Genomic DNA, 17,393 nt, shown 5'->3' on the forward strand with positions numbered 1-17,393 from the left:
TTTACCATTAATTAGCTGGTGCATTTGTAACTTTCGGCAAAACATGTATATAAGTTGCATTTTCAATTAGCATCCTTTAGTTATCCAATAATAATGTCTTACGCATTCTTTATTTCAGCACTATATTGAAATTTTTCCTCGCGCTATTTTTTTTGGAAGATCTCACGTATCTGTAATTCCTAATACTTCGCAAATTCAACCCTTTTCTAAGAGTAAACAATACACATCAGTCAAATTGCTGAAAAACCTTTTTCTCGAAGATACTTTGCTGTCGTTGCAAACTGTCCATCCTGTCCCAATCCCAGGGTTCTTTAGAGCAACTATGTAGTGACCGCTTTCGCAGTCACTTCCTATGTGAACTACAGCAGCTTTAGTTTTAAAAAATATTTCATTAATTTTCACTTTGTCAGAAACGAAGCCTTTAATTGGAGTGTCAATTTTAAACCGTTCAACCCCTCTATAAGAAAATCTCGCCAAATTTAAAAAGAGGTACTTACTGGAAGAATATAATATGGCTCGACGTTCTTTCACTTCATTGTGGCATTGGACACATTTGTTTTCAAACAGTTCCCAATGGTCCAACAAATCGTTAAAAATTAAATTACTTTTATCAGCCAAAACATTAACGATGTACACATAACCATCTTCAGGGGAATGATTTAAAACTCGCCGCAGACGTGAGAATAAATTTCCTATACAAACATTTTCGTCTTTAAGTTTCTGTAAAAGGGTAACTAAAAATTCCACGGGGTCCTCTTGACTAAAACCATGAAATCGAATTTCAAGTGTGTTCCTTAAATTAGTGGTTCGTAAATAAGGAATATTAGAATCTAATTTATCTATCAGCAATTGTTGCAATGCAGCAGTTGTTGACCCTGGAGTAATAACCTTTTCTTGAATACTTCTAAGAAATTCAGGAACGTATAAAATAACTTGCAAAATAGATATAGCATACCGAGAGTTACCGTTATTGATGAAACCTTTCAATGTAAGAGAAGGAACTTCACTCGGAACATATGCACTTTTGCTTTTAGGCACCATAGTTCTAGAAGAATCAAGTTCAGCACACGTATCGATGTCGTTGCCCGATTGTTGTAATACCTCAACAGGTATTGCAAAATTTGATTTAGTTTTCTTCTTTTTAAACAACCCTATTTGAGCAAATCCGGCCTAAACTCAGCTCTGAGGCGATTATACACTGATATAGCCTTCCAATCTGCAAATATTTTGGAAGGATCTAAATCAAGTAAATGGACACCGTCTAAAGACATAACTCTTGAAAGAGCCACATACGCCATTCCACTTTGAAAAACACTGGCTCCAATGTTTATCATGGCGCATTCTACACTCATACCTTGACTTTTATGGATGGTAACTCCGTACGCTAAAACCACAGGGAACTGAGTTCTTAGAACAGAAACATTTGTCATAATTTCGAACGTCACCCTAACTCTTTCAATTTTCTCTTCTATGGCATGATTATCAAACAAAACAAATAGCTCAGAAATAATTCCTTCTGCGTTGGTTTTAATAGCTTTCACAGTACCCATGGCTCCATTAACAAGCCCCTTTTCCATATTTAAATTTATCCTCAGCATTATTCGAGCTTCGACGCAAAGCAACAATCTCGATTCCAAACCAGCTGTAACAGAGATATTACTTTCCAATTTCTTTAACTCATTTTTCACAGATTTTTGTATTTCTTGGTGACCATGACATTGGTCAACACTCATTATTTCTAAAATAGGATTACCACATTTTTGTAGCATAATATTATTTATAGTGTCGCATATTTTGTTAGTTGGTAATAAACAAACTGGTTTTTCCCTTCTTTAGACAACATGTCATAATAGTCAGCAATCTCTTCAACATTGTCCGCTCTGGGAATTAAACGCGTTTTCAAAACTTCAACATCACGTTCTGTTACCTCACCCACCCGTACTCTAGCAAGCATTTCTCCATAAGCATGGTCATTTTTCTGTCTCTTATTAATTGTTAATTCTTCAAACTTGAAACACTGACGAAATAGATTAGAACCACCAACTGAACCAATAAGTTTACGAGCTTTTATATGGGATAAAATTGAAAATACCGGATCCCCTTTTACAGGCTGTAATTGCAACAAGTCTCCTAATGCTAAAATTGAAATACCACCAAATGGTTCCTCTTTTCCAGTTATCTCGCAAAATATCAAATGAATGTAAGCGAGCAAAGCTGAAAACACCATCGAAATTTCATCGATTATAAGTAGCTTCAAACAACCTAAAGCATTTCTCATAACACGCAAACAGTCGGGACCCAATTTATAATACTTTGCTGTTTTGCCGCGTTGAACCGGCAGCATCAACAAACGATGTAAGGTAACCCCTCCTATGTTATGAGCAGCCAATCCGGTAGGAGCTGCCAAACCCACACAAAGGGGGTCCTGAAGATGGCTACACAGAACAATTCTCAGAGTTTTTATCAAGAAACTCTTTCCTGTTCCTCCGTATCAAAGATAATCTAGACTACGTACCCTAGATTGGAAATGCGGCGAGATTCCTACGGGCTCCCATCTAACCACACGATTCCCTAGTTGCGGGGGGCAATGTAATAGCGTGGGGTAAAAAGTCTGAAAAATTCAGTTCCGTTCAGTTTTAAATCTCATATTCGCGGTCGGTGCTGACTGCTTTCAGTCTAAATAAAAAAAATCGGGACTCGAGGACGAGGCCCAAGGGTTCGACCAAGTTTGATTTGAAGCGTAAATTTTCTTTATTTTACTGATTGGATTTCAAAGTTATTTGTTTTAAGTTACATTAACCAGATATAATATTAAACTAAGGTTTATTTTATTTTACCAAGGTGTAAACTAAGTATGGGAAAATCTTGCCAATTCAAGAGTTGTAAGAACTATCTCAAATCATCTTTAATCATAAGTTGGGTTAAATTGAAATTGTAGCGAAGTTTATTAATACGTTGGTAATGGAATGATTCATTTGTCATCATTTTTATTGGATTTGCCTTAATTTTTATTTAAGCAAAGCTGTTTAAAAAGAATAAAAATATAGAAAAACATTTGAAAATAAGCATTTAAAACATATTTTTACAAAAGGTAAATCAGGAGATTCAATCTCTTCATTGGGCAAAGATATGAATTTTGAAGCGTTTTTTAAAGTTTACCCCTGAAATTATATTTAAAACAAACAATTTATGACTACATCGATGATAATTAAAGTTGTAATACTAACCATTCGGCTTTTTAGATTTTGGTTGTTTCTTTTGACAATAAGCGTGATCCCTTTTTAGCCCGAGGCCCGAACGAGGACACGAGGTCCATATATCGAAGCAGACGAACCCGCTGAAACTTTTCAGACTAAACTCCCCCCCCCCCACCTCTCCCACTAGGGAATCGCATGAGACAACGCATTTCTCGTACGTTTCTACCCCCTGTCCGTATCCACTAACAAATACGAATAAACCTTCTTTTGGTGGATCTAAGCCACAGAAATGTCTTACAATATTTTCAAGTATACTCCTTTGATCTGCAAACATAGGTATAAGTTTATCAATAAGACTTTCAGGGGTTAAAATTAAATTTTCATTAACAACTGAGGTCACTTCTTTCATTGCCTTTTCAGCTTCTATTAATTCTCTACCTTCAATCGGATTATCAGTGAGATCTTCCACAAAGTATTTTGCCCGTTAGGTGGTGTATTTTTAGCCAGTGCTTCTTCTAGTGCTTTTTCAGCGTCCAATAACGTATTTAACTTTTCATGACACTTCATCATCTCTTTTAACTTCGGTAAATGGCTTTCAAAAGAATCTTTAAAAGACATAAAATTACCTAATAAAGAAGTCTCGTCTCTCCAAGGTAAAAACAGGATCAACATGCCATAGTAGAATTTTTCAGCTTATGATTTAGATTTAGTTGGATCGTGTTTCGGATGTTGAACGAGAAAGGGCTTTACCCTCATTTTCACGAAACCCACTCCTTCCTTTAATTCCAATATTCCCGACGGTTTCTTTGAGTTAGGTTTTAGTGAAACTCGATAATAGAATTGGGCCCAATCATACAAACAAGTGTCTTCTCGACTGTAGATGCTGTTTGATTGGATATTACGTTATTTTAAAGTTTATGTGTACGGTGTGAATGTTTAGTTTGTGTTATGACGGTTGTGGGTGTTGAGTGTTTTATGTTAGTGTTGGTTGTGTTATGTTTGTGTTGGTAGTGTGTACGTGCATTTTCTCTCCAACTTGTTCTTGTTGACTTTTGGGACGGACCGAATGCTGAGTGTTATGTCAACCTCTCAACTTCCAATGGCAGGGTTTCCACCAATTGTTTACGGTAATCGTCTTAGTTTCAATTTGTGATAGCATAGAGTGGGATTCGAACCCGAGCCCTCCTGCATGATAGGCGAGTGCTCTACCACAGAACCACCGATACATGTTACAGCTCACAGAAAATTATAAGCTCGGCTTAAGCGGAAGCGTTTATTACAAATTAACAGAGTATTAAATTTTGGTTTTTATTAAAATATAACGAAATTTCGGGTTCCATTTAAATTATTGCATCAAAGACATTATAATGTAGCGTCTTCTCTGTTGATTAAAAAGAATGCGCCGCCCAGGTTTTGAACCCGAACCCTTCTACATGGCAGGCGAATGTTCTACCACAGAACCACCGATACATGTAACATTTATTTTAAAGGTCAAATCTTATCAGCAGAGATAAGAGGGTTAAAGGGTAGAACCTGTGGGTTTTTTGTTATTTATTTACGAGTTTTATTATCGTCTTTAAAAAAGTTGTATTAATGCAAAAGCGTTTATTTAACGTGTATTGATGTAAGAGCGGTCGTTTCGTCAAGTGGCTCTCTGTGCATTGTTGATGGTAAGGTTTTTGCTTCTTGTTAATACATTTGGTGTGGAAATTTGGATATCTACGATTCCTAATGCTGTCGTTGATTTCCTGGGTGATAAAAATACAAATACCCTCTGTAGATATTTCTTTCATTAAAATTTTCTTCGTATTATATTTAACTGATAAACTTGTTCTGTAAATAGGGTTAAATTCAATTGTGAATTGTTTTAGTACGTCTAACTCGCTGTTGTAACTACTTAATTTATATTATTCTGAATAAATTTAACTCGGTTGTTTGGTCTCAATTATTTAAATTTAAATTTAAATTTTATACCGGGTGGGATTCGACCGGGATTACGTTTTTAGTAAATAACTCTGAATTGCGGATATATCTTTAAGGGTCATCTCGAGAGATTAATACCACTAGGGACAATTCTTCCGAGGAGAGGTATATTTTGGCTCGCCAACTTGTTTATCCATAAAATAAAATGAATGTGAGGAGCACCTCGACTTTGATATTCTACCCTCCAAAAAAAAATGTTCAACTTCCCCCAAAACTGCGTTTTCTTTACTCATTATGAGATTTTGCCAAACTGCTTGAAACCTATTGTGGAAATGTAGTGTTACTGCAACTGGGTCGTTATTGCAAAGTTCACCAACAGGAACTTTTAAACCCATTTCATTTGACGGGTAAAAATATCGCAAATGATCATGTAGTTCAATCCAATCGTATTCTGCTGGATTTAGAGTTACAAACCACGTAGGTGGACCATAATAAAAACACATTTTTTTTCACTTCACCGCATCGCTTATACCAATATTCTTGAGTACCTCGCATATTTTGCATGCAAGCTGTCAAACTAGCTTCCAGCTCCTTATCGTTGCTTTCCATTTGATTAACTAGCGAACTAACAGAAATATTTTTTTCCACTCATACGGGACAAATGGTCGATGCTATTCGAGAAACCTTTGATTTCCATAATTACCACTAACAAATAAGTCCGGAAAACACATTAAATCCAGATTTTTTTCCCAAATGCTCATACCACTTTCTTCTATTTTTTTTACTTGAAAAAAGTCTAAAATACCCTCCGGATTTTTGCAATTTACAGGGTGTATTAAACTCGGAATTTCGCGAGCGCGTGTCAAAACTATTAAAATAAAGCTATGACATCCTGACGTAAGAGCAACATTTAAACAAGTTCGGCAAGCGTAGCTGAATTTATCGAAAGACCTATTACGCAGATGTTCAGTTCCGTTTCTACTTAAAAACAGGGCATAATAATAATAATGAGTATTCAAGAATATACGAGTATTTATTTTTTGGTACAAATTAATTTTTTTGTACAAATTAATTATTTTGTACAAATTAATTATTTTGTACAAATTAATTATTATTGACGCTTTTATTTCCAAAATGGAAATGTTGACTTAGTGTGTCTGAGTGGGTCACGCTATGGGGGGGAAATAGGAGGCTCACTCGCAGCAAGTTATTCGCGTCGAAAAACGTCATTTTGTAAGAAATAATGAGCTTGCAGTATTATTTTATTTTATTTAAGCGGAGGAGCATACTGGGAAAACGCTCAAAAAAATCTCGACATATTCACAATAACCCCTGACTATAAATAAATACATTCTTGATTCAATATATAATATATTACATATACATATATATGTAATATATTATATATTGAATCAAGAATGTATTTTTATATATATATATACGCCTACCAAACAAGGTGACGCGAACCAGACCAATTAACAATTTTTATTTTTTTTATACATTTCATAATTTTAATATCTTAACTATGGATAACAATATTAAAATATTATACCAGAACGTACGTGGTATATGCACTAAAGCAGACGAGTTTTTTACAAACATAACCTCCTTTGACCTACCACTCTATTGTATTACCGAAACGTTTTTTACCCCAGATCAACAATTCAACTCCGATTATTTCCCAGACACATACGTTGTTCATCGCACTGACCGTCATAGTTTTGCAGGCGGTGCTTTAATCGCAATTCGTAATGACATATCCCATATACGTCGACAAGATCTAGAATCTGACTTTGAAGCTGTTTGGCTGGAATTAAAACTAGTCGATGGAACTTCGTTGTTATTATGAAATATATATCTTTCACCCTCGAAAGACGTGACAACTTACGAAAAACTAACATATTTACTTAAAGAAAACCTCGTGACCTACAGAGGGCAGATAATTATTTTAGGAGATTTTAATCTACTAGGCGTCGAATGGGAACATTTTGATAATAACAATTGTAGATATTATCCAAAAGCCAAATCTGAACAAATTTTCGATTTATCTCTATTTCTCGGCTTATCGCAAATAAATCATATTCCTAATCTCCAAGGAAATCTTCTAAACTTATGCTTTATAAAAAAAATAAAGCCGTCATCAAAAAGCACTTTCCTTTAGTTAAGGAAGATAATTTACACCCCGCCTTTTGCGTAACGTATTATGATGGCTTGGATATCTGTTTGGATCAAAAACGTACGTTTATAATTTTAAAGAGGGGGATTACTTCTCACTGTATAAGCACCTAGAACAATTTGACTGGCTACCACTGTACGAAAAACCCGAAGTAAACGACGCGGTTGCATCCCTCACCTTATACATAAAAGAGGCCATCGACCTTCATATTCCAATTAAAACTACGAAAACCTCTACTAGCAAACGGGAAAACAACATTTATTTTCCCGATTGGTTTTCCCTAGAATTTAACAAAGCTTTGAAGACCAAACGTTCTCTTCATCGCAAATTTAAACGTGCCCCAACCACAAATAATAAAGAAAGATACTCCAAACAACGATCAGAAACGAAGAGTCTCATGACCAGAGACAAAACCGCGTACGAAGCAAGCATCGCGGATTCCATTGGGTGGGATAGTAAAACATTCTGGTCGTATGTAAACAAGAAACGGAAAACCTCAAGACATCATCTAAATTTACTAAAAGACGACCGCTTACTCAACTCAAATCACGAAATAGCTGAAGAATTCGCCACTTGTTTTTCTAATGTGGCCCAGGATAATAACTTTTCAAATATAGGAATCACTGAGGAGAATGTAAAAAACGCAATTAAGAAACTTAAATCCACTTCCGTCTCAGGATTTGACGGAATTCCAAACTTTATCATTAAAGGGTGTAGCGCTATTTTAATCAAGATGCTCATGTATATCTTCAACCTCTCGATTCAAAATGGAATTTTTCCCTCTACCTGGAAAATTGGTGTCATCTCCCCGATCTTCAAAAAAGGGTTCCAAGGTGTTCCGCAAAATTATCGACCTATCACCGTATTAAATTCTTTCGCGATGGTTTTTGACTATATAATGAACAAATACTTATATGAATGGTTCAAACTATACCTTCCCGAAACGCAACATGGGTTTGTAAATGGAAGATCGGTGGACACCAACCTAACGTGCTTTACAAACTACGTTCAACCCATTGTATCCAACCGCGGTCAGGGCGACACTATTTATGTCGACCTGTCGAAGGCATTCGATCGTGTGTCTCACCCAAGATCGAGGGGGTAACCACTTCGTGTAGTAGGTGTACACTTCTATTTGTATTACGAATAAATACTACAAATTACTTTGTAATACAGCGTAGTATTGTAATATGGTGAATTATTGTGTAATACCGTGTAATACTGTGTAATATCACGTAATATCAAGTAATATGGCGCGTAGTAAGTGTAGTACGTTGTCTATTAAGATGTAGTATTATATAGTACAGTGCATTATTGCGTAATATTTTAAACTCATGTATTACCAAATGAGTTTGTGTAATACCTAAGTAATATTGTAAATATAGGGGAAAATACTTTTCAAATTCGATTTAGGAAAGACAGAGGGAACATAGGAGGGAACCAGTGGAACTCTGAGGCAAGGGCGAAGGTGAAATTCCAGTTGAAAGTGAAGAGGGGGTGGACGACGACGTTTACTCGCATAGCCCGAGCGGGAAAATCACCAATGGTCGAGCCGATGGTATGACGTTGTTTATGCCTCGTTTTACGCGTACAACAACTGAGACAACAACCCATCATCCCCCATTTTATGGAAATGGGAATGGGTTAGTTCCCAACGCAGGGGCGGATCCATAGGGGGGGGGCGATGGGGGCGATCGCCCCCCCCCCCCTTAGAATACTTGAAAAAACATAACAATTTTTGAAGTTATTGAAATATATTTATATATACTAGAGTATACTAGACTTTCTAGTTGTAGAAAGTACTTCGTTTAAGCAAACGAAAATGAGAGCTCCACGTTACATAATCACGCTCCATATAGGCTTCGAGCTTAGAAACGATAGCGCCATTTACTTTAATACCTGCCAACTAAATTTGTGAAGAAATAGCAGACGACTTTTGAATGCCCATGATCGCCCCGCCTAGGCTCCTTACTTGATGGCCTGGATCCGCTCCTGTCCCGACGGTAGTTCACTCCGACAGTCCGCTCGCGTTAACTCCTCGGTTAGCGCTTTTTCCGAGGCTTTTTCTCGTTGTTTTTCGTCAAAGAAACTGAGAGCGTAAGTCGAGCGAAGGTATCGTCATATCATGGATAGTAGATTTTAGAGGATCGTTAAAAAGCCTGGTTTTTAGCCCCCGTAAACCAATCACACTAAGGGAGTCGTCCAAGGTTAGTATTGCTAAAAGTGTTCGAAAAGAAAAAAGATAAATACGAAGTACATTTTTACACCAAAAGGTTTTTTTTTCACGGTTTTTAGATTAAATATGATATACTAAATATCAGTTGATAGTTTTTATTGAATTAAAAAACCAAAAATAAAAATTACTAAAATATAAAGCGCAAATAATTACGTAACAATATCAACCGCAATAGATTGCCATTTTGAAATTTTAAGATCACGTGGTACAAACGACCTTGTAAGACTCCCTCGGAGTCTTTCGAGCTGATTGATACGCGGGGAGAAATAAAATGCACTGTGGAAGGGTATCGAAAACCTGTCCTCTTAATTTACTGTCCATGGTCATATCGTCCGATCGCAGCAATGTATGCTGTAAACTCAGTAAGTTATAATTAATGTTATTTCCTCGGGTTAAGGGGGAAGTCTACTTTCGCGCTATTTCAAGCTGAACTCTTTTAATTTAGTATTTTAACTTATAAAATTAATATTTAAGTGTATAACAGCCTCTTGTTTAGTGCTTAAAATAATTTTGACAATTTTAAATTTAAAAGTTATTAAATTATTACGTTTTAATTCGGATCCCCGGAGCTAAACAAGTTGGGCAAGCGCCCAAACTACCCTTTAGTTAGGACCTTATAAATCGTTAACTATTAATATTAGAATTATAAATATTATTTTAAGCACTAGAGGGAGGTTCAGCCTAATAAGAAAAATATAATTCAATTATGTAATTGTTAAAACAGAAACGTTCAGCTTGAACGAAAAAGAGGCTTTTACTGTATTCTTCCCTCTTAATCCGGGGCTCGGGGTCGCTCTCGGGGTCCTTTTCAGGCGTCATTTGATAGGTATTAGTTATCTCTATCTATCTGTGCAAAAGCTGAGCCGCGGATTTTAATCAAAGGGGTATTTCTCTCCCCGATTGGGAATTTCTTCGTATAGGTTGCTATCATTGCTATTTCGATAATCGAATAAATGTTATTTTAGATAACGCTAGCGGTAAAATTAGGTCTTAAGAGGAGGAGGTTACTATTTTGGCTGTGCCATCTTGTTTTACAATAACATTACTTATTTCTGGTATTACCAATAATGTAATTATTTATATTTAGGAAGAAATATTATATCGCTATAATCGGCGGGCACGTTGAACTCCTTACCTCCCGTCGCGAGGGGTAGGGGGGGGGAAATAAACGTCACCAGCGTTTGATTCCATCGCGTCGAGCACGGCCAACTTTGATCTCTCGCGCTACAGCGGCCAACCCATTCGTTGAAATACCGTGAGCAAAACCTTTATCCCTATAAACTGTACTATAACCGGTAGGAGTTCAGCGCCACACTCGTTTTTATATTGGCTTCAATGCGAAAACTATTCTAAAAATAATATTCTGCTAGAGGCGCTCAAACCATACACATATCTTTTGCTCATAGGTTAACATAGAAACTCAACGAATTGGTTGGCCGCTGTAGCGCGAACAGTGCGTGATCGAAGTTGGCCGTGCGTCGAGTTACAAAAGGGTGTACTTTGTACGAGCGAATGAAAACCTTTGACGTAAATATTAGCCACCAATGAAATACCAGGACTTTTGGATTTATTTTAAGAAGCGGAGCGTACTGGGGGGGACCACGGGTGGATTGGGAGAAACTCTAAAAAACATCTCGACATAGACATTACCCCTAGGTATAAATAAATACATTCTTGGTATTATTATGTAATACCATTAAAAACCTGTAACACTGCGTAATACCGTTAAATTCCTTTCAGAAATTGTAGTATAGTGTAATATTGTGCAGTAGCTTTAATACGGTGTAGTAGCTGTAATACTACGGCGTAGTACCATGTAATTCCGAGTAGTACCGTGTAATACAATGTGTAATATATGGCAGTACGGTGTAATAATTAGTAATACAATCAATATTCAGTAATACGTGTAGTACAAGTAATATTTCTGTAGTACCAAGTAATCTGTAGTCCGGTGTACACTAAAAAACCTAGTGGTTACCCCCTCGCCCAAGATTGTAGCATAAATTAACGCACCATGGTCTATCCGGTTTGATTTTACGGGTCGTTCAAACTTTGTAAAAATAAATGGGGAAATTACAAAAGTGTCCTATCACGTGTCGTGCGGAATACCCCAAGGTTCCTCGATGGGCCCTCTACTCTTTAACATATATATATTTGATATTGCTCACATTATTAAAAGTTCTAAATTGTTTCAACTAGCAGACGATCACAAACTCTGTAAAGAAATCATTTCTTATGACGACTGCAAATCACTGCAAAACGACCTCTACATTTTAAATGAATGGTGTGAGAATAACAACATTCCGATTAACAATGACAAAACAATTGTAGTCTCTTTCACGTGCAAAATTAATCAAATTTATGGAAATTATAAATTACATGACAAATTACTAAACACGCAAAATATAGTTAGAGACTTAGGTATGTCATTTGACAGTAAACTTTTATTCTCATCTCATATAAGTCATGTAATTACAAGAGCCAATAAACTTTTAGGCGTGGCTTATAAAATCTCGAGACAATTGAAATCTACCAAATGTCTCATTAGTCTTTATAAATCTTTAATTAAGCCTTCTATCACCTATTGTTCCGTAGTTTACAGTAGTACGTGTGAGACCAATTTAGATAAACTGGAAAATATACAGAAAAAAGTTTATTACTTATTTAATGCCATTAATGGAAACCTGAACGTAGAATTAACAGATGCGGAATACAATCAATTTTTAATAAAACACAAACTAGACAAGCTTAGGAACACTCTAAAAAAATTGATATAAAATTTTTAAATAATCTAATTGTGTCACGTATTCAATGTCCTGAGCTTCGGCAGACAGTAAAACTAAATTGTAATATACGGCGTAATCAGAATCGGAACATATTTTACCCAGACCTACAACAAAAATCTGTATCTAATTGAATTATGAAAATTTTTAACAACCATGGAAACAGAAATAATATTTTCCAAAAATGTATCGCATCACGAAATGTCATAATAACGTAATCCAAATTTTTAATTGTTATTTTATTTTATTTACTTCTATTTTTAATTAACGGACTCTTTTAACTTATTTGACGTTTTTTTAAAAATAATCCCATGGACGCCGGGTCTTGCCCCCCTTTTCCCCCCTTCAAACCGCGATAATTATACTATACCTTGCTCTTATTTTGGCTATTTTTAAAACTTAGTGTGTTATAACTTGCTGGAATGTATTTTCTGTTTTATAGCACAATAAACTCCATTTCAATTCACTTCAATTCAATTCAATATATATATATATATATTATATTATAATATAATAATATATATATATATATTATATATATATATATATATATATATATTATTATAATTTAATAATAATTATTTAAATTTATTTTTTATTAATAATTAATAAATTTTTATTATTAATTAATTATTAAACTATAGGTAGTGTTATTTTAACATTTTAATATTAATATTATTCATAACTATACATATATATATAATATAATTTTAATAATTATATATATATATAATTATATTATATTTATAATATTATAATATTTATATAATAATTATATTATATATAATATTTATATATAATATTATATATTATAATATTATAAATATAATATAATTATATATATATATAATTATTAAAATTATATTATATATATATGTATAGTTATGAATAATAATATTAATATTAAAATGTTAAAATAACACTACCTATAGTTTAATAATTAATAATAAAAATTAATTAATTATTAATAAAAAATAAATTTAAATAATTATTATTAAAAAATAATTAAAATCAATTTCGTTTTATTAAGCTTATTTAGGGGATTCGAACTCGTGTTCCCTCCAGGAGCAAGTAGCGTAGATCTTTCATCTTTAACCATACGACTACACTCGAACGTGATATTCGAAAATACGAAATGGGTAACACTCATTGTGTTAGCCAAGGCTTATATAAAAGACGAGCTAGAGCATGGCGGCAATCCGCCATTTTACTTTTCGCATTATTCGGATGATTGACCAGAGACATAACCAATGAAGGCTACACCCTCAAATTAAAAGTTTCTGGACCGGTAGATGTATCGCCATCTGACGATAATTTGTAAATCAATGTGTTTTAAAAAGTTAATTAAGATTCCCTTAAAAATTTTAAAACACTCAACTAAACAGATCTTAAGTTAAAAATCGGCAAAAATTACCATAGCGCATATTGGTTTTCCCATAGCGTGAAGCCCATGCTAAATTACCATAGGTTTTGAATGCCAAACGGGCTAACTTTTCCATAGCGTTAAGCGTGGGGGAAAGCGCTGTGTATAATAATAATATTTATTTTATTTTAAAGTTGTCTTAGTACATAAGTTATGGTATGGCCAAGTCGAAAAGCGACTTTTAGGCCTTCAGAAAAAATCGTACAATATATATGACATTAATATAAATTTAAATAAACAAACAACAGAAAAAGAATAAAATAATTCAACAATCCTAAATTAACAAAATCAATAAGATTAAGTTACATTACTACATTTGTTTAGTAGATATTTACGGGCCAGAGCATTAAAGCTACCTAAGCTGCTATTGGCCGGAGGATTAAAAGCATTAAAAAGGTTTACCGATCTATAGAAAATAGAATTAAGCTTAAGAGAAGTACGTGCAAAACTAGGATCTACAATTTTCACTTGTCGTGTATTATACATATTTCGATCGTTAAATTTGAAGGGATTAAATAATTTAGATATCAGAGCTTTATAAATTAACACCAAACCAAAGAAGTCATAAATTTCGAAGATGGTTAAAAGATCCAGAGATTTGAAAATATGGTCAGTATGAGCCAGAAACGGCTTGCAATCAATTATTCTGACGGCTCGTTTTTGGAGCAGGTAGAGGCGGTTTAAGTTTATTTGAGACGTATTCCCCCAAATTGAGATACAGAACGTTAAATGCGGGTATATAAGGGCGTAGTATAATTGTAGACGAATTTTATTTTTAAAGATGTTTCTGTTTTGTTTCAGAATATAGATACCGTGAGCTACCTTTTTTGCTACCCCGTCCGTGTGTTGCTTAAAGCTTAGGTGAGGGTCATACCACACCCCTAAGTATTTATATTGATTAACTTCGTTTAGAAGAACGTCATCCATTTTAATTTGCGCATGACATATGCGCGATTTTTTAATGTTAGAAAATACCATAAAAACCGTTTTATCTTTATTTGGGAGCAAGAAATTGTTTTTTAGCCAGGTATCTAATTTATTTAGGGAGTGGTTTGTTGCAATTATCAGCTGCGTAAGGTCAGGGCCACCTTTGACACATATCGTGTCATCCGCATACAGGGTTAATGAATCATTTTCGTCAGACATAATAAGATCGTTAATGAAAAGATTAAAAAGGATCGGAGAAATAATAGAGCCCTGCGGGACACCGGCGTAAATTATATTTTCCTGGGACAATTGATCGTTAAGTTTAGTACTACTGCGTCTCTCTTTTAGGTATGTCTTTATCCATTCGTGGCTAACACCTCGTAGACCCATTTTATATAGCTTATCAAGTAACCGGTCGTGATTGATGGAATCAAATGCTTTTCTAAGGTCTAGAAAAACGGCAAGCGCATAATGACTCATATCGAGGTACTTTGTTATCTTTTTATAAACCAAATTGACTATCGGAGAGCAGATTGTATTTCGAGGAAAAATTTAGAAGTTATAGATAAAAACATTTATCAAATATTTTCGCAAATATAGATAGGATAGAAATTGGTCTATAATTCGTGGGCAAATTTATATTTCCGGTTTTATGGATAGGGATTATAATTGTTTTTTTTTTCAATCTATCTGGGTAGATGCCTTTTCGAAATGATTGACTAATTAGTATAGTGCGTGGTTTTACTATTAGTGGAGCTAAACATTTGACAATTTTGGGGGAAACGTCATCAAAGCCCGCCGCTGAATCAGTTTTTAAGCTACCTATTACTTTAGTAACGACTGATTCGTCTATTTGCGAGAGGACCATGGAATTCGACAATTTTTTAACACCCTACATATTTTCGTTACCTCGATTAGCTTGGTTTAAATTAGGTCTAAGTGGATTAAACAAGTTGGCAAGCCAAAATATAACTCTCCTCGGAAGAATGGTCCCTAATGGTATTAATTTCTCGACACGACCCCCAAAGATATCTCCGCAATTCATAGTTATTTACGAAAAACGTATTCACGGTTCACACCCTGCCCGGTATAAAATTTTAATTTTAATTTAAATAATTGAGACGAAACAATCGAGTTTAATTTATTCAGAATATTATAAATTAAGTAGTTACAACAGCGAGTTAGATTTACTAAAACAATGCACAATTGAATTTAACCCTTTTTACAGTACATGTTTATCAGTTGAATATAATACTAAGCAAATTTTAATGAAAGAAATATCTACAGATGGTATTTGTATTTTTCTCGCTTACGAAATACTTGCCGCATCTTTAACGCTCATTTTATTTCAACGCTCGTAGACTTCCAGTTGACGTTGTGACACATACCGCATGAAAAAGACCAATGCCGTCCAATTTCCAATATCATATAATGACTCGCACACCCAGGAAATCATTGACTGCGTTAGAAATCGTAGATATCAAAATATCCACACCAAATATATTTACAAGAAGCAAAAACCTTATCATCAACAAAGCACAGAGAGCCACTTGACTAACCGCCAGCTCTTAAAGCAATTAACGTTAAATTATCTCCTTTGAATTAACACAACTATATAAAGGTCGTTAAGAATATCCGTAAATAAATAACAAAAAAACTTACAAAGTGGACCACCCACAGGGTCTACCCTTTAACCCTCTTATCTCGGCTGACTGCGCTAAAACAAGATTTAACCTTTAAAATTTCATTCGTAAAAAAACCAGATTAGGCCTTCATAAATTCATTAATAAAAAAAGAATTTCTTACCTATTATGCTTACGATGCGTGTCTTAATTTCAGTGAACCTAAGCAGCTATCGGTGGTTCTGTGGTAGAGCGCTCGACTGCCAGGCCGAATGGCCTGGGTTCGAAACCTGGGTGGCGCATTTGTTTTTAATCAATAGAGAAACGCTAAATTAGAATTTCTTCGATGCAATAATTTCAATTTCAATTCTATTTCAATTAAACCAAAATTTCGTACTCTATTAAATACGCTTCCGATAAAGCTAAAGGTCTAATTTTCAATAAGGCGTAATAAGTGTCGGTGGTTCTATGGTAGAACGTCCGCCTGTCAAGCAGGAGGTCTCGGGTTCAAATCCCGCCCGATGCGATCGCAAATTGATACTAAGACGAATACCGTTTACAACTGGTGGAAACCCTGCCATTGGACGTTCAGAGGTAGCATTACACTCAGCACTCGGTCCGTCCCAAAGTCATTAGGAAGAAGTTGGAGAGAAAACGCCCATACGAACACAACAGACTCAACATGCACAACCATCAGAACACAAACACAACAAACTCAACACTCACAACCTACGCATAAACATTACAAAAACGTAATACACCGAACCGTCACGGCGGTGAGCGAAAAAACACCATCGAAACCAAACCGCAAATGATTCCGTTAACGCTCACCGTCACACGGTGGTTTTGCCAACCCTTCGAGAAACTGCGAACGCAGAGATCTCGAGAAACTGCGCACGCAGTGATTACACTTCGCAGGCCTGACAGACCCACAGACAGACCCACAGACAGACCCACAGACAGACCCACAGACAGACCCACAGACAGACCCACAGACAGACCCACAGACAGACCCACAGACAGACCCACAGACAGACCCACAGACAGACCCACAGACAGACACGGTGATTGTATAACCCCTCCTAGGGGACATAAGTAGAGGGAAA

General features: G+C 35.2%; 1 protein-coding gene across 1 annotated transcript; it reads right to left on the bottom strand.

Annotated features, from left to right (window-relative positions):
- Window positions 1–1,151: 1,151 nt before the first annotated feature.
- LOC149942952 (ATP-dependent DNA helicase PIF1-like) lies at window positions 1,152–1,733 on the bottom strand. The gene has a single exon (XM_090179560.1). The coding sequence runs from the start codon at window positions 1,731–1,733 to the stop codon at window positions 1,152–1,154; it is 582 nt and encodes a 193-aa protein (XP_090035686.1).
- Window positions 1,734–17,393: the final 15,660 nt, after the last annotated feature.

This window comes from Leiobunum rupestre, chromosome 6, assembly GCF_980474605.1.
Source record: "Leiobunum rupestre chromosome 6, qqLeiRupe1.1.hap1, whole genome shotgun sequence".
Classification (NCBI taxonomy): domain Eukaryota; kingdom Metazoa; phylum Arthropoda; class Arachnida; order Opiliones; family Sclerosomatidae; genus Leiobunum; species Leiobunum rupestre.